This window comes from Lissotriton vulgaris, chromosome 3_1 (genome assembly GCF_964263255.1).
Source record: "Lissotriton vulgaris chromosome 3_1, aLisVul1.2, whole genome shotgun sequence".
In the NCBI taxonomy this organism is placed as follows: domain Eukaryota; kingdom Metazoa; phylum Chordata; class Amphibia; order Caudata; family Salamandridae; genus Lissotriton; species Lissotriton vulgaris.
This window is the reverse complement of record NC_141689.1, coordinates 350,255,436-350,274,630: the sequence shown is the minus strand read 5'-3', so window position 1 is coordinate 350,274,630 and position 19,195 is coordinate 350,255,436. Positions and strand designations below refer to the sequence as shown.

The following is a 19,195-nucleotide window of genomic DNA, read 5'->3' as shown; positions in this document are numbered from 1 at the left end:
CTACAGCAGACCATACAGCCTTAAGTCAGAATGCACTATACCTCGTGGGGGCATAACTGCATGAACATAAGTCCATTCTTAGACATTATAAGTGCACAGTGAAGCCATACTGAGAATATGAGCGGAGAGCTTGTTAACAGAAGTTCCACAGCTCCATGATGGCTTCCGCAAATTCCAAGAGATTTGGTATCAAACATCTCAGATAATGAGCCCACGCTGTTACCGGTGTTGGATTCATTAATAAATGTGCTCACAGGGCACCTCAGAGGTGCCCCCTGCAAACCTACCAGACCTCTAGTGTGTGGCTGACTGGTCTGCACCAGCCTGCCATCTCTAGATGTTTCGGACCCCCTGAGGTGGGAGCAGTTTGCTCTTGTGGGTCAGAAACAAAGCCTGCTCTGGGTGGTGGTGCTTTGTACCTACCCCCAAGCAGGAAAAGCATAGAATAGTGGTGAGCCTCAAAGGTTTCCTGCTCCAGCTAGTAACAAAGAAGAGGTGAAAAGAAGGGTACCACAGCTCACTTGAAATTACCACCGAAATATTATTGCACAAGCCCTGTAAGTACGTTGCACTTGATGGATGAATGTTCCACAGAACTCCGGAACACACTGCACAGTTGCAGTGTTTGTTTCCACACTTCTCCAGATTACAGGGCTTTACCGGGCACCACATAATTTTATTTGCTGGGAACATGTACGCTGCATCTTTGAGCACACAGGGAAATTCCACTTTTAGTTATCTACCTACTGAGGAATCATATTATCTCCATTGACCCCAAGTCTTGTTACCGCAAAGGGTGGAACGGTTGATATCACCATCTATGAACTAGTATTCAATTCGGAAACCTAAAATAAGGATCCCTGAATAAGTCGTGATTGTGACAAAACACATGTTGGCTGTAGTTACTGTGAAGGCTAAAGTAAAGTGCCATCAGAATTACAATAAACAACTTGATTACAAGACTGAAGAAACTACGACCCCAACCACCTACAATGCATCCTTCTCAACACCCGCTCGATCCACAGACACGCCATCGACCTATGGAATCTACTAGACACCATCTCTCCAGACATCGCCTGCCTAACAGAAACATGGATGAACGCTTCCTCCGCCCCAGACATCACCATTGCCATCCCTGAAGACTATAAGATCACACGCAAGGACCGCACCGGCCACACAGGAGGAGGAATCGCTATCGTCCATAAAAAATCAATCCACATCTCAACCAGCTCTGACGTCAACCTCGCCAATTCTGAACACCTTCACTTCCAGATCCACATCGACCCCAAGACCACACTCAGAGGCACCCTCCTTTACAGACCACCAGGACCCCGCGCAAAATTCAGTGAAGACATCACGGACTTCATCACTCCACACGCGCTCCCCTCTAAAGACTACATCCTTCTGGGAGACCTCAACTTTCACCTTGAAAAGTACAACGACCACAACACCACCACCCTCTTGGACAACCTCGCCAACCTCGGATTCAAACAACTGGTCACTTCCCCCACCCACATCGCAGGTCACACACTCGACCCTATCTTCACCTCCAGCAACCATGTCTCCTTCAGCCACACTACGGATCTCCTCTGGACTGACCACAGCTGCGTTCACTTCACCTACAACAAGCCGAAACCCACCAACCACCTCCAACCAACTCTGCAAAGAAACTGGAACAAAATCACCATCGACCAGATCTCCTCATCGCTCCTTCTAAACACCCCAGCCCACTCCTCTAACCCAGACCAAGCCGCCGCCAACTTCACCCTATGGTTATCCAACACCGCCGACATCCTAGCACCACTGAAAAAACGTCAACGCAAACCTGGCAGCAAGAAGGCCTCATGGTTCAACGATGATCTTAAGAAGTCCAAGAAACTCTGCCGCTCCCTTGAAAAGGCCTGGAAAAAAGACCCAACCACTAGCACCAAGGACGCCTTCAAAAACGCCACCCGCACACACCACCAACTAATCCGAAAGGCCAAGAAAACAGCACTCAAGGATCGACTTGACAACAACGCCCACAACAGCAAGGAACTTTTCAACATCGTCAAGGAATTTACCAACCCCTCGGCCAACTCCAACGACATCACCCCCTCTCAAGCCCTCTGCGACTCCCTGGCTTTATTCTTCCACGAAAAAATTGCAGACATCCACAACAGCTTCGACAACCAACCCGAAGACCAACCCACCCAACCATTTGCTGAACTCTCTCCCCCCTTGAACGCCCTTAACGACTGGAACCCAATCTCCACTGAAGACACCATCCGCCTGATGAACTCTATCCACTCAGGATCCCCCACAGACCCATGTCCTCACCACATCTTCAACAAAGTAGACTCCATCATAGCACCGCACCTCCGAGACATCATCAACTGCTCCTTCAACTCCGCCACCTTCCCGGAAAGCTGGAAACACGCTGAACTCACCGCCCTTCTGAAAAAACCCACAGCGGACCCCACCGAACTCAAAAATTACCGCCCTATATCGCTCCTTCCTTTCCCAGCCAAAGTCATCGAGAAAGCTGTCAACAACCAACTCGCCACCTTCCTCGAAGCCAACAAATCCCTCGACTCCTCACAATCTGGCTTCCGAGCAAAACACAGCACTGAGACCGCCCTCATCGCAGCAACAGACGACATCCGAACTCTACTGGACAATGGAGACACAGTCGCCCTCATCCTCCTCGACCTCTCTGCAGCCTTCGACACAGTCTGCCACAGCACCCTTTTACAACGCCTCAGTAACATCGGAATACAAGGAAAAGCACTTGAATGGATCACCTCGTTCCTCACCGGAAGAACCCAGAGAGTCTGCCTTCCACCATTCAAATCCGAAGCCACTGAAGTCATCTGTGGCGTACCACAAGGATTCTCACTCAGTCCCACCCTCTTCAACGTTTACATGAGCCCCCTTGCGGACATCGCTCGCCAACACAACCTCAACATCATCTCTTACGCAGATGACACTCAACTGATCCTTTCTCTCACCAATGACCCCAGCACCGCCAAAACAAACCTACACGAAGGAATGAAAGAAGTTGCCGAATGGATGAAACAAAGCCGTCTGAAACTGAACTCGGATAAAACGGAAGTCCTAATCTTAGGCACATCCCCCTCTGCGTGGGACGACTCTTGGTGGCCGGAAGCCCTTGGAAAAGCACCCATCCCGACAGACCACGCACGGAACCTAGGCGTTATCCTGGACTCTTCACTCTCAATGAACAGACAAGCCAACGCCGTATCCTCATCCTGCTTCAACATCCTTCGCATGCTCAAAAAAACATTTCGCTGGATCCCCACCGAAACCAGAAAAACAGTCACCCATGCTCTAGTCACGAGCCGACTGGACTACGGAAACACCCTCTACGCAGGTACTACCGCGAAACTCCAGAAGAAACTCCAACGAATCCAAAACGCCTCAGCCAGGATCATATTAGACATCCCACGTAACGAACACATCTCTGGCCACCTAAAAGACCTCCACTGGCTACCCGTCAATAAGAGGATCACTTTCCGACTGCTAACCCACGCACACAAATCTCTCTACGACATCGGACCAGAATGCCTCAACTCACGACTGTCCTTCTACACCCCCTCCCGCCAACTACAATCTTCCAGCCAAGCCCTTGCCACTGTTCCCCGCATCAACAAGACCACCATGGGAGGCAGATCCTTCTCATACCTGGCAGCTAAAACATGGAACTCACTCCCCACCTACCTTCGCCTTACCCAGAACCACCTAGCTTTTAGAAAGCAACTTAAAACGTGGATATTTTACAATTAAGCGTCCTCCCCTCCCTAAGCGCCTTGGGACCCTCTGGGTATGTAGTGCGCTATATAAATTCTCTGACTTGACATATATGTCTTTACGTGTGCCAGATGAATGTATATTGCCTCTCCAGCTAGTGGAGATGCCCAACCACGTGGCCTAGCGATCCTGAGACGGAGTCCCTCGTGGATTGACCCCTGACAAACTCCACGTCAACGCCTTTAGCCTTTGCACAACGACCTCTTTCCCCAAACGCGACCGCACTGGTAAGCTGACTTCCGACGCCAAAGGACACCCCTGCACCCAGAGCACTGGGCCTTGGGGAGATCTACCAATGGTGTGTCGATGCTCCAGCACATCCCAACTTACCTGTGCATTTGTAGGTTTATTTTGTCCAACCTCCTGCCCTGAGCCTGCAGCCTTTTTCCAATGTCCAGATTCTCCATTGGTTATCATTGGGCGCCCGATTCAGTGTTGGTACTCGCACCGGCTGCCCTGTGCCACTGAAGATGTAACTTTGGTGCTGCCTTGTGCCCCTACCCCAGTGCTTACCGTAACCCCTAGAGACTGGGTTACCAAACCTTTTTACTTATTTGTAAGTTGTACCACTTTGATTGCCCTCTCTCCATTGGCTAACATTGGCACCAGAATACCAGTTTGGCTGCTAAACTCGGCCTCTCCAGTGCTGCTGGTGGTGCAGTGATGTCACTTACCTGAACCTTGCCTGGTACTGATTTTTTGTCCAAAAGCTCAATATCTTAAATCATTTTCTTAACTGCATATTGCTGATTGTGTTTCCTCACATAGATTGTACATTGTACTGATTGAAAAATGCTGTGTCCACACTTTACATTGAAAAACAGTGATATTGCAAAAAGTATTTTACTGCAACAAAGTATCTTTTGTTCTATAAAATAAATATACTAAAAGTAATATTTTTACAAACCATTAGTCCCCGATTTAGTCATTGAGTATGTGTAATTATTTCTTGCCTGTGAAAGTTTCTCATATGGGGATGTTTTCCCTGCTTGTACCATAAATAGTTGGGAGACAATTAGCTGGATTTGGCAATAAGAATTGAAATATGCTTGTGCTTGTTGAAACCTACATATTTGTGTGAGTATATACCATTGACAGATTGTGTTTATAATAACATTTAGAAGATATAGTTACCTTACATGATGGACCGCAAAACCAAATAGGTACTTTGGGGTTTCAAAATGCGCAAATGCTTGCTCATTCAAGTGAGTAGTCTGACACAAGATATGAAATAACTTTTTTAGTTTAACCTTTTTTCAGATTACCTTATGAAATAGTGCTAGTGTATGCTTTGACTCAAGTAATCTCCTTTGTGAGATGTGGTCAACTATTAACCAGTACCCCTTTTGTGAAACAGGAACCTGGAGGCCACATGAAAACACATGTGAATTTCCATTTCAGAGATAGAGCTTGTAAGGGTATCTTTTAGTGAGTGTTTAGAACAAGATGATCGCCAAATCAAACTTGCTCAGACAAACAGTAAAAAGCAAACTACTCCTCCTCGTCCGGTCCGTTCCACCCCAGATGTGATATTGGGGCCCCTACATTGCCAACAACTCTCTGTACTGACGTTTGTTTCTTTCTGTACCTTCTGACACAGATCCACAGCTTGTTCCCTTGAGTCCTGTCAGGCTTGACATACCTTTTTTATTAAAGCTTTTTTCAGTGTGCAAGAGACCTGTCCCATCTAAATACAACAGGTTCTCTTCCAGGGGATACTCATCAATAGTCATAAGCACTGAATAATCCCTGCCCACGTGCGGGATCCCGGAGCATATAGAAATATACATATATATTTGTGTTTGTTGGGGACCACAAGTGCCTAGCACTTCCACGACATACATATATACAAGTATATAAATACATAAATATGCAGCCTAACATAATTCCAATATGGCAAAATGCCAACATTACATAGGTTTTTCTTGTACAAAAAATAATCTCCCACATACACTCTGTAATAGAGAACATACACTGTAATAGTGTCATACAAGAAAACCTTAAATTTCAGAAAGGAAAAACAGTTAAGAGCATGCAGTTGGCTCATAGGCTGCACAGATGAATAAACAGAGGGGATCCAGGAGCCCTTCTGCTCCCATCATGCACCACAGGTGACAGTTAGGTCAGTTCCTTTTTACGGTGTACAAACTTGTAGCAACCTTATTATAAGATGCAATCACTCCAATAATATACTAAAAAATGCTGGTCCGGGGAGGCGGGAGGGTTGCTTATGACTTTGAGTATACCCCTGGAAGAGAACTAGGATTACAGGTAAGTAACTAATCCTTCTATTCCATGGGATACTCACCAATAGTCATAAGCACTGAATAGAGTATCTGATAGAGACTACTAGCCGCAAATTCCTTCACGTAGAATTATCCCCAGGCATGAGACTGGATCCGGAAAACTTTTGCCACAGCATCTCTGCGTGCCGGGGAAGGTGCGACACCACGTGACTCCGCCCAGGCGTTGTCCGCGTACGTGTCATCAGCGAGGTCACATAAGACCCACCCCAGCGTGCCTACATCACTTTATTTCCTTTGCCGCGTGTATTTTGGATCCGGTCCTTGCTACGGGCCTGTTTGGGCCCTCTTTTTCCTTCCATTGTCCCTTCTTTTTGTGGAATGTCTTTAGGCTTCAAGACTTGCACGTCGTGTGGGCCTCATGTCAGCGACGGACCCTCACCTCATTTGTATGTGGAGTTTGGGGGAAGATCACGGCACCACTGATTGTGCGGCGTGCCAACAGTTGAAGCCGAAGTCGCGGCCGGATGAAACTTCTCTCTGCGTGTCTCTCCAGGTCGGTGTCCTCCCCTCGGTCTGCTTCGACTGGCGGCTTCAGATAAGGCCGTGGTCGTCCTCACCCTTCTACGATGTCACATGAGCATTGCTCCCCTGTGGGTAAATGTTGCTGTTTGGCCCCAATGACTGGTTTCCGGACTGCCGGGTGCGAGGGCTCTCCGCGGTTGATGTCCTAGCCACTGTTTCCCGGTGCTGGGGCGTCGAGAGTCCAGATGGAGACATACGCAGCGGCTTTGCAGGACTCGCTGGTATCTCCTCCTCCTCGTTTCCTACCTGGGGCGTCAGCGGATCCCTTGCCTTGCGCGGGCCCTCCGCGGCGCCGCCTGCGGCTTCGGCCCGACTGGTTCGGATCCAGACTTGGAAGATGTAGTGCTGTTGGGGTGCGGCGTCTCCGCCTCACCGCAAATTCCAGTGGGAGTCCCTGTGGTGTCGCGGGAGGTCGCCCTGGGCTCGGGTCCTATCTCCGTGCCCCTCTTGGCCCTTTGACAATGTGTTTTTTTCTAAGGCCGAGGTGACGCCGCTACAGCGCCGGCAACGGCTGGACCGTGCAGAGCCTCGGGGGTCGGTGGACCCTCCTCGTCCCGCTCTGGGTCGTTGCTGGGTGGGGACCCCTCGTTCCTCTTTGAGACCCTCTCGTATCCTCCCCACGGGCGGCTGCCTCGTCGGAGGGCAAGTCGGAGGTTGAATCGTCCCTGGCCCCACCACATGGGCTGCCGGGCGATCTTAGCCACATTCTGGGCCGCGGCTGGCTGTTTGCTTCGTGTCCCTCCCCAGGTCCTTCTCGCTTCTCCTCGCAGGCGGGTGCCTCGGCGGGGGTCCAGTAGGCCTTGCTCCGGTGCCGCCCTGGGGCCAGTTAGGCTCTGGCACCCCTCTGGTCCATGATGCAGTGTGACTTGGAGGAACCCTGTCCGGCGACGCCCGGTGGTGCCGACGTTTTGCCTCAGGAGAAGGATTCTACGGCTCCGTGCAAGAGTTGTGCTGCGGATTCGTCTTCGGATGCTCCGTCTTCTCCGGAGGCAGGATGTATATTGATGTCGTCCTCCTCCGAGACTGGTCGCCGCGTGGTATATTTTTCACCGGTGTCGTCGAAGGGCGGCTCCCCGCCTTTCCTGAGGCAGAGGTGTTCGTCGGAAGAGCGGCAGGTCCCTCATTCTTCAGCTACTTTTGACTTCCAGGTCTGGCCCTTGCCGTCCCGCTTGGCTTCGGGGATGGCTGCCTTAGTTTGCAGCCGTCGCCCACAGAGGAGCTGCTCTCTTCACCGCGGGGCCCTACGGAGGCAGGTGCGACCTTTGCTCATGCGGTGTCCACAGCCGTGGGCATTCTGAGCATGGGTGACCCAATTGCTCACTTTCCGGCTGACCATCTCTTGGAGGTTCTCCACCATGGTTCTGGTGGGGGGGAGATCTTACTTCCCTGACAGGGGCTTGGATGCGTCCCTCCTCAGGGGATCCAGTGCCTCAGCAGCTTCTGCACCATGTGACCCGGTGTCCCTTTCCCTCCACCCCTCCGCTGCCAGTCTGCTTTTGCAGACCGCCTTTCCCTCCCTGCCGCCACTGTTGACTCCGCCGTCCCGGGAGGCCGGCTGGCTGGATTCTTCGGGGTGCAACATGTTCGCCTCGACAAGCGCTGCCCTGCTGGCCCCTAACACCTTGTGTGTTTTGGCTAGGGCCTCCTCTTGTTTGTGGGACTCGGCTGAGTCTCTGGGATCCGCAGCCTCCAAAGAGACGGTCCAGGTGGACTTACGGCATCATGCTGTGGATGGCCGGGAGCTAGGGGCGTTTATTCTCCGCTCCGCTCTAGACATCTTGGAGGTGCTGGGCCATGGCTTCCTCAGTCACCCTCTGTCGCCATGCTTTGCTTCGGGACAGCCTGTTCCCTGAAAATATTAGGGAGCGGCTCATTGATCTTCCGTTTGATGGCAGCCTGTTGTCCCATGTCTGGCTGACTTCGCCATCCAAAGGTTCCTGACAGGGCTTCGTCCTCCTCTGCTCAGTGACTGCTGAGTTGGGCTGCTTCTGGGCCTTCTTAGGCCACTTGTTTTGTATGGGGAGTCTGCTTTCTGGCCATTGAGTCCTCTGTGGGACTTTGGCATTGCTTGCTGTTGGACGGCCCTTTGTTGACTATGTGTGTGTTTTGCTGGAGTTGTTGCGCAGACTTGGCCCTTAGATTAGGCCTTCTGCTTTGTCAAGCCTTCTGTGGGGGTGTTTTTCCCCGTGGCCCTTTTGTTTTTTCCTCTGCTGTGAAAGTTCTTCCAAAGAGGGTTCCCATATCTTGGGACTTAACCTACCCTATGTGGGGTAGTGGTAGCTGTTATATAGCTTGCACTCTGCTAGGGAGTTCTGGTTGCCTTCGGGTGCCGGTTCTCCATGGCGTTTCTGTATGTCGCTTTTGCTTCTTGAGGTCGGGAGTGCGGCCCCTCGTAGTGTTGTGGCCAGGCATTTTCTCACCTTCCTGCCCCTGTCCTGAGGGCTGGAATGATTCTGAGTGCTCCCTTGTCGGGCGTAGACTGCTCGGTCTTTCTGGGGCCCCGGGCTGTTCTTCTTGCTTTGACAGCTTATGAATGTTGGTTCTGTTCTGGGTGGCCTGTTGCCTTCCATCTGGAGGGGGCTCGCCTTCCTTCCCCTCTTTTCCTTGGGCTCTCTGGGCTTCTTCTTCCTCCTCTTTCTGCCTTGGCATTGAATGGAAACTCTCTTGCCTTGTAAGTGAGTGAGGTGCTTCGGACTCTCTAGCCTTGACCTTGGTTCTTCTGCTGTGAGAGTACGGGCCTTTTCAGTCTCCCTTTCTTCATACACCGTCCGGGGGTTGGTGGTGTCCCCCTTGTGGGGGTTCCTCTTGCCTGGCAGGGATGACATTTCTCTTCTGGCCCGCAGATCTGGTTCCATCCAGGCTGGTGGGGTCCTTTCACAGAACCTCCTTTCCCGTGGGTATTACTAGGGTATCTATTCTACATGAAGGAATCTGAGGCTAGTAGTCTCTATCAGATGTACGAGTTACTTACCTTCGGTAACGATGTATCTGGTAAAGACGATTCTAGCCGCAAATTCCATCATGGCCCTCCCCTCTTCCCCGTTCTGCGAGGACCCTTGTGTTGGTCTTCAGTACTCGTCTCCTGGTGGGGGGCTGAGTCTCCTGTGAGTACCTTGTTTTGCTCCTGGTTACTCCAGGTTTGGGGAGATTTGCCTTCACTCTCTGTCCTTCCCTCCCTTCCATTCCTGTTGCTGCTGAGGGTCCTGGAACCTCTGCCTACCTCCGACTAGGGGCCTTGCCCTTATTCCTTGGGGGGTGGTTGCTCTCTCTGCTGGGGTGGCTTGGAGGTCTGTGTTTGTCGGTCTTGGGACTGGCTCCCCTTCCTTATTTCTGGATGGGGGTGGTGGGCCTGTTACGTGTATCATGGCTTTTTTACAGGTTCTTTGTTTCAGGGGAAAGGCTGTTTATGCCTTTGGACACTGCAGTGTTGTACTGTTCCTTATGGTGTTGTTTGTCTCTCCTTTTTTCTACTCTTTCGCACACTGTTTCCATGCTCCCACAGTGTTTTGACTGGTGGCTCCGCTTTGTGGTCCGAAGAAAAGTGACGTCGGCGCGCCTGGGTGGGTCTTATGTGACCTCGCTGACGTCACGTACGCATACGTCTGGGCAGAGTCGCGTTGTCGCCCTGCCCCCGGCACGCAGGGATCCTGTGGAAAGTTTTCCGGATCCAGTCTCACGCCTGGGGATAATTCTACGTGAAAGAATCTGCATCTAGATTCGTCTCTTCCAGATACATCTTTACCGAAGGTAAGTAACTCGTACAGCAAGCCCATACCCACTACCTCGGGACAAGCAAATAGTATTGAAACACAGTTAACAGAGTATCTTAACATGACATCCAGCAAATAATACCTCAGTGAGGCTTGCCCAACTTGGTTATCTGCCTGTGCATCAGAATCCAAGCAGTAATGGCGGGTGAAAGTATGAACTGTCCATCTAGAGATGGAACGTCTAGAAGCTGCTGAACCGGTATTTATGACACCATAGCTAACAAACAACCAGTCCGTCTTTCTCAAGGACTTAGGTTTGTCAAGATAAAATTTCCACATTCTATTAAGGTCTAAAGAATGGAGGGACCTCCTCGGTGGAGTAGAGGGATTGGGAAAAAAGGTGGTAAGAGTGATTACCTGATTGATGTGGAAATCTGAGACCACCTTCGGCAGGAAACTCGGATGGGTCCTCGGATGCCCTGTTGGCATGAAAAACAGTATAAGGCTCTCTATAACACAAAGCCTGGATCTCACTAACCCTGCTGGCAGAAGTGATGGCAGCTAAAAAGGTCGTTTTCCATGATAAATGTTGCAGGGAGGCCTTGTGAATCAGCTCAAAAGGAGCACCTATGAGCTTTGTAAGGACTATGTTGAGCTCCCAAGGAGGAAATTGGGATCTCACTGGGGGGTAAACCTTTTTTAACACTTCAAAGAAACCACTGGCATTTTGAAAAAATAAATTTGAGTAGCAGACTTCCATGAAGCAGTGATAGCTGCCAGATGCACTTTAATCGAAGAGAACTGCAGACCAGACTTGGCCAAATGTAGTAGGTATGGCAACAGTACCTGCCCTTGACCCTTGACTGGATCATGAACATTGTCCCTGCACCACTTGTAGAACCACTTCCACTTGAAAGTATCGGATGTTCTGGTGGAAGGTCTCTTAGCTTCCTTCAGAATCATCATACAAGCCGCTGGTAAGTCTAGGTGTCCATATTGAAGGACCTCGGGAGCCATGCTGTCAATCTGAGGGATGAGGGATTGGGATGAAACACTCTTCCCCTCGTTCTTGGACAACAGATCCGGACGGCAAGGTAACCTCCTGTGTGGCACCTCGGATAATTGCAGAAGGTCCGGTTACCACCACTGACGCCGGCACTCCAGAGCTATCAGGATCATTCTGGTGTTGGTACAGTAAAATTTGCTGATCACTGCAGGGATCAGTGGAAGCGGTGGAAAGGCGTACAGTAATGTCTGAGACCAGCTTATCAAAAGAGAATTCCCTCGTGATCCTGGTTGGGGAAACCTGGACGCGAAGTCGGGGAATTTGGCGTTGGCCGCGTCTGCGAAGAGTTTGATGTCTGGCACTCCACATTGTCGAAAGAGGTCTTGTGTGACTTCGGTGTTGAGCACCCAGTCGTGCGCTTCTACGAAGTCCCTGCTTAGTGCGTCTGCTTGGACGTTTATGGAACCCGGAAGATGAAGATGAATGGCCACGATGCCGAGACCTCTTGCAAGAAGCCATTTCCAAATGGACTGTGCCTCCAGAGAAAGAGTTCTCGACCTGGTGCCTCCCTACTTGTTCAGATAATACATCCTTGTGGTGGTGTCTGCCTGAACCAAGAGGGAGCTGGATTGGAGAGAAGGATACAGAGACTTGAGAGCCAGGTGAGCCGCTCTTAACTCAAGAAAGTTGATGTGATATCCCCTTTCTGTCTCTGACCAGAGACCTTGTACTTGAAGAGATAGACCCTATGTGCGCTCCCCAACCTTGCAGGGAAGCATCTGTGACTATAGACGGAGTCTGAATGTCTTGATAAAAATGGGACTCCCTTTAGCAGGTGTGACTGCTTCATCCACCATATGATGGAGTCCTTGGCAGATTGAGGTAGGGTCACACGGTCTGCGACCCGAGACTTGCATCCACTGGACTTCCAGAGACTGCTGCAGAGGACGCATGTTCAATCTGGCATTGTGGAAGTTGAACACGCAAGAGGCCACGGAGCCCAACAGAGACGAAACCTGTCTGACTGTGGGATGACTTGTACTGAGGAGATCGCGACCTTTGCTTCTGATTGAAGATAGCCTCTCCTCCGAAGGACACACGCTTGCCTTTGTGGTATCCAGTGAAACGTCCAGGTAATGGATTCTCTGTCGGATTGAAGACCGACTTCTTGAAGTTGACCTGAAGCCCAGCGTGTTCAACAGCTGACAGTAGTTGAGATGACTCTGAAGCAAAGAAACCGTGGTATTCTTCAGGAGCCAATCGTCTAGATAGGGGTAAATGAAGATTATGCGCTTGCATAGAAATGCTGCCACCACCGCCATGCACTTCGAAAAACTTGCGATGCCTCTTGGACACTGGAAAATGGAAGTAGGCGTCTTGCAAGTCTATAGCACACATCCATTCTCCCTGACGTAGATGAGGAAATATCAACATCCGAAATTTTTCCTTGCGGATGAACTTGTTCAAGAACCATAGATCAAGAATTGGTATGCATTCTCTTATCGGGCCTCTTTTTGGACCAGGAAGTAACAAGAGTAAATTCCTTGTCCTTGCTGGTGCTTTGGAGCCTTCTCTATGGCGTTTTTTTGTAGAAGACTGTCCACCTCTTTCTGCAAACGTAGATGATGTTAGTTGGATCTGCTTTGAGGAGGAACTGATGGAGGTGGGGCTTTGAACCTCAGCAAGTATCAATTTTGAACAATATTCAGCACCCATTTGTCGTTTGTTATGGATCTCCACTCTTCCAGATGAAAAGTGTCACTTCCTCCTACCGGACTGACTAACGGGCACGGAGGAAGCCTCTGCTCATTGTTTGGCTGGATGTTTAGCAGCTGATGCCTGTTGTTTCCTCTCCCTCTACCAGGTTGTCGTTGATGGAACTGTGACCTCTGCTTCTGCTGATTTTGGGAAGACCAACAAGGGGTTTGAACCCTCAGTTGGGAGGAGCATCTGTCATACGTGTGGAAATGTTTCCTGAATTCTTTCCGCTTCTCTAGACCAACGGCCTTCACAGTATCCAATCCTGTCTTCATTTTGGCCATCTTATGATCCATGTGAGAACCAAATAGTGAAGACCCATTAAACGGCAGGTTGGCAATTCTCCGTTGGGCATCTGGGTTCAGGTCTGTGAGACAAGCCAGGCCCAGCGTCTGGAGCAGATACCGTGTGAATAGCTGTGTTCGGCCAGATCAGATCAGTCTGCAGCCACACTTATCACCTGGTTCGCTACCAGGCCGACTTCTTGTAATATCTCCTGAAAGTCCTGCTGGTCTTCTTTTGATAGCTTTTCTGTGAATCTGGCAAGGGAGTCCCAGAGAGACCTATCGTACCTCCCTAGAAGAACTGATGCTCTGCCACCTTTTATAGAATCTCTGACGGATACACTGCTAGACAGCTGGACAAAGTCAGAGTCTTGACCTCCAGTTAATAAGCAGATTACAAGGCGACTTAGCCTGGCTACGGGGTACCCTGCCTTTCTCCTTCGTCCTGCTACCCCAGAGAACCTTGTGGTGCAGACCTCTGCAAGCAGTGTAAGTGCATGTGTGTTTCCAATCACGCTATCTGATAGATATTTGGAACCAAACAGATGTTTTCCGCAGCCAGCTTTGCCCTCTGATCAGTCAATACCATCTGCCTCCTGGAAAGATACTTGCATGCCCTGTGGGACATGGTGAAGGATATCTTTGTACATTGACCGCACCAAAGAACTTTGGGTGTACAATCAGCAATTTTTAGGGTCTTATGGGATGAAAAAGACAATACTGTTTACAAAAGAACCATCTTGTGTTTCAAGATCTCCTGCGAGCCTGCATGCTGATTCTACCACGGCAAAGTATTGCTAGAACCATGCTGGTGCGCAGTGTTCCAGTCTTGGGCATGTACCAGCCTACTATGTGGGCATCACTCCACACGTTCAGAAAGCACTACGACCTGGATAACCAGACATAGCGGGAGATGCACGTTACCCTTTCAGTCCTGCAGGATTTCTTGGTCTGACCTATTCCACAGACCAACTACCTGCAGAGTTACTGCTTTGGTATCTATTTACAAGGTGAGGATTCTGCGGTTAGAAGTATCCATCAGAAGACTTAGTCACTTACATCCAGTAAATAAAACGTTCTGGTGGATAACTCTAACCACAGATTCCTCACCAACTGACATTCACCTTCGCGTTCTTTGGAATGGATTTATCTTGTCCTTGCACACTGACACAATCAGATTATGGAAGTCCCCCACGTCCGGCACGGATTGATATCAGAAAGAAGCTGACGTGAGTGTGTGGAGGTGGCGTTTATGTAAGGACCCCAACGTCCTATCCAGGTTGTCACAGACCTGACCCATAGCAGCACACCCCCCATCAATGCACCAGGGAATTGCTGAGAAAATTGACCGTATCCAGTCTGCTGCCTGGGGATATTCACAAGGTGGGTAGTCTGTGGTTAGATGGTGTCCTCCAGAAAGAGCATTACTGAAGGTACGTAACTTGGCCTTTCTGTATATCACTAAGATTGTGTTGAGTTAAAAATAAAATAAATAAATAAATAAAATGATTCCCTTTATTTATTACAGGAATGTTTATCATAGAGGATGATCGGTATTGCAACAGTTCGAGTCCTTTTTTTTTCTCTGAAGATGCAGAACAAACATTTTACGATAAGCCCTTGAAGGACAAAGACCGTAGTCCTTTTACTTTGTTGACCACAAGCAAATTTGTGAAAAACCGCTTTCTGAATTCACTTACTTTGCCAAGTAAGAAACTTCGTAGCAGCAGTGATCCTAAAGGTGGCAAACCTTTATTTGACACCAAGTTGGGTTTGAGACGAAACCGGACTGTCACAGAGCCTTGTAGCAATTCAAATTTTAGTCCAGGAGAAGACTTTGGACCAATTTTCAGTGTTCCAAAGATCAACACCTTAAATTTTGGAAAATCTTTTGTTGGGAACAGAAACATTGATGATACAGGGAGCACACAGAGTATTGGTGAAAATGACCTGAAACTGCCAAAGATCTATGGAAATGAAAATCACAGGGAAAATACAAGCAGAGAGAAATTGATGGGAGATGTTTCAACCAACACTCACTTCAAGAGTCGTAGTTTAAGCTTTAATACAGACACAACTACAAGTGGCATAAGCTCAATGAGCTCCAGTCCTTCCAGAGAGACTGTGGGTATTGATACTACAAACCTAGACACGGACTGTGGTAGTTTAAGTACAGTGGTAAGTACCAAAACTGTTAAAACCAACCACTCTTCGATGTCGCACCCAAATCATCTGCCTATTTCAAAGTCGAACTCTGTGTCACTTGTGCCTCCGGGATCTTTTCATACTCTTCCTCGCAGAGCGCAGTCATTAAAGGCTCCCTCCATTGCTACAATTAAAAGCCTGGCAGACTATAACTTTTGCTACACAAGTTCGCGAGATGCTTTTGGATATGCAACGCTAAAACGTCTTCAGCAGCAGAGGATGCACCCTTCTTTGTCTCATTCAGAAGCTTTGGCTTCTCCAGCTAAAGATGTGCTGTTTACTGACACAATCACCATGAAGTCTGGAAGCCTAGATTCAAGGTTAACTCCCAACAGGTAAGGAACCTATGCTAATTTTGTCAACATTGTTAATTCAGAACAACTAAAGAACTGTTTTAAAGTTGTCCATAAATTGAGATTATGCCAAAACATTGCGATATAAACATTTGTTATGGAAGTATGTAATTGAATTGTTCATAGTGGCCTCTACGTCTTATTTTTTTCATATTTTTGGTGCTACATGACACTGAACAGCAACTTAAAAGCCCCAATAGATTGGAAAAGATTTGGAGAATAGAGCGCAAATCATGAATGATAGAAATAAATTCCAATTGGTCGTGTGGTCAAGATGCTGGTGCAGTGCAACAGTGAAGCTTTGGTTCGAGGCATGTGGGCTGCTGAATTCATATCTGTGCATAGATCGCCGCCTAGTGTTGGGTCCGGATGTTTGCACATTGTTGTCCTGGAAGAGTCTTCGAAGTATCACGAGATAGGTGGCTCCTCCCCTGGACTACAGTGCGCATGGGCATCGCCTCCATCCCCAGATTGTTTTTTTCCGCCATTGGGTTCGGATGTGTTTCGGTTCCCTCTGTCGGAACCGATAGTTGTTCAACTTTTCTACTCGAGACCAAAAGGTCTTTAGGCTGGGCGTCGGTATAGTTGCGTTCGGGTTTCTTGTCTGACTCTCAGCTCCGAACTCTTGCTACCCTTCCGCGTGCTTTCGGCGCGGACGGGCCTACACTACATTTCTGCTATGGAGCGGACACCGTTTAAGAAGTGCCCGGTGTGTAACTCCAAATATTCACACCTCGACGTGCACCCCGTGTGCAATACATGCTTGTCACCGGACCATAACGAAGACAGCTGCATGGCGTGTTCGAAATTCCGGTGCAAGAAGACTCTGAAGATTCGTCGAGCCAACAGGCTCCAGGCTAAGTTCTCGGCTACCGCGGCGCCCCCACCAGACGACATTTTCCAAGAATCTGTTGGAGACGAGGACGACGTACAAGGTTCGGAATCTGGTCCCGCGTCCGAAGGGGAGGCCTACGACGCGGGTGATGAGGACTTTGACGAAGTCGCCGGCGAGGTAGGGGACGACGAGCGGGCTATTGCCACTGTAGGGGATAGCTCGGAGGAGGAGCATCCCCAACCAGACTCAGGGGTCAATCCCCTTCATACGGCCCAGGTCGAGGGATCGCCTTCGGGCCTTACCCAAGATCTACTTATAAGTCCTACGTCCCCGCCTCCGGGCCCGGTCACGGACATTTCTGAGGCGCCACTCTCGGTGAAGAAAACGAAAGTGAAGCCGTCTGGTCACGCACCCTCGGATGCGAAACCGAAAGTGAAAGTTGTGCTGGGGCAGAAGGTTCTGGAGGCGTCAACTTCCAAAAAATTCAAGATGGCCGACTTGAAGAGCCACGCCAAGATGGCCGACCCGAAGCCCTCGGGGTCGGCGCCGAAGGCGAAGTCGACCGACGCGTCTGCGTCGGCGCCGAAAGGGGTCGTGGACCCGAAGACGGCTCCAAAGAAGCGTCAGGGCGACGACGCGCACAGGGCCCTTGGGGACAGGGCGCGTGAGGTCTCGGCCCCGAAGAAGGTGCCTGCCATCGATCCGACTCTCGACGCGGGACAATCGCTCGAGCCGGTCAGGCCCTCTCCGGCCTTCACGAAGAAGGTAGCGGAATCCCTGCAGCGGATACGGAAGGGCGGTGTGGTTCCTGATCAGGACACTGTGGCGCCTAAGCTCACAACGAAGCCTGCGAAGGGTCAGACGCCTATCCGTTTTACCCTGCCGCCCAAGTCGACGCCGAAGGTTTTCGCGCCGAAACAGGGCGGGCCCTCGAAGGCGGTATTGACGCCGAAAGCTGCCTTGGTGGTGTCAAAGCTTCGGCTCCAGCCGCTTGCTGAAGAGGAACGTCGGGAGGTCATCATCGACGCCAACACCGGGAAACTGTCTCTCCTCAAGAGGAAGATCACCACGGAGCCGGTGTTGGAACATTTTCGGATCCCTCTCAAAAATAAGAGGGACTCTGCGGAATCTTCGGCTCTGGTTGAACCTATGTCTCCACAAGCCCTAGGACACTCGCCAACGCATTCCGCCGCAGGCGATGCGGACGACGAAGACGCCGAGTACAACTATCCGGCGTACTCGGATCCGGAGGAGGAGCACGAACCTTGGTCGGCCGGAGGCGACCCGGAGGACCCGCAGTCGGGCCAGGACACGCAACTTTTTGCGGCCAAAACGTCCCCGACGGAGGACTCGGCGGCCTTCAACGCTCTAATCGAGAGAGCTGCGGCTAACCACGACGTCGAGCTCCACTCGGACCCTGTGGATGTGGACTTTTTATTCGACACTTTCTCAGTGGCTGAGAAGTCAGTCAAAACACTACCAATGCTTAAAGGGGTGCTCAAACACGCAACGGAGGTATTCAAAGAGCCCACCCGGGCGCGTGTCGTCAACCCTCGCATTGACAAAAAATATAAGGCAGCGCCCTCGGATCCAACATACATCAAGGGACACTTGCCACTGGACTCGTTGGTTGTTTCCAACGCTCGGAAGAGGGCGAACTCGCAGACCACTGGTGACGCTCCTCCCCCAGACAAAGAGTCCAAGATCTTTGAGGCCTCAGGCAAACGAATTGCTGCACAGGCAGCTAATATTTGGAGAATCTCTAACACACAGGCCCTACTTGCACGCTATGATAGGGCTCATTATGACACCTTAGAATCACTACTGCAACACTTGCCTGACCAGTACAAGGAGGCAGGAGAAATGCTGATTCAGGAAGGAAAGCTCATCACGAATGCATCTATAAAATGTGCACTAGATGTGGCGGATACAGCCTCCAGGGCGATCAACACCAGTGTGTTGCTTAGACGGCATGCTTGGCTTAGAATTTCAGGGTTCAAACCCGACATTCAAACCACAATACTGAATCAAACAGTTAATCCTGACCACCTGTTTGGCCCTGAGGTGGATGCGACACTGGAAAAGATGAAAAAAGATACGGAAACTGCCAAGTCTATGGGGGCCCTCCAAAGTCAGCAGTTTCGGAGTGGTTCCTTTCGCCGCTCCAATTCCAGAGGCACCTCAAGAGGTCAGGCATCGCAGTCCACACAGTATTACAAGAGTAACACCCGAACCTCGTACAGCAACAAGGGTAGAGGTGGCTACAGAGGCAATAACGTCAAGGGCAGGGGACGTGGAAACAACAGCTCCAGGTCCACCACCGCCAACAAGCAGTGACGTCTTGTCACTGCCCCCCGACCATACAACACCGGTCGGGGGGAGACTCCAGCAGTTCCTGCCAGCGTG

General features: G+C 50.2%; 1 protein-coding gene across 2 annotated transcripts in view; it reads left to right on the top strand.

Moving 5' to 3' along the window:
• The window catches only part of RICTOR (RPTOR independent companion of MTOR complex 2), a 1,569,237-nt gene that overhangs the window by 1,051,142 nt on the left and 498,900 nt on the right, over nt 1-19,195 (top strand). For both annotated transcript variants that reach the window (XM_086960557.1, XM_086960556.1), the window contains exon 31: nt 14,925-15,936. In XM_086960557.1, the coding sequence (XP_086816683.1) occupies nt 14,925-15,936 (1,012 nt within the window). The remainder of the gene's footprint in view (nt 1-14,924; nt 15,937-19,195) is intronic.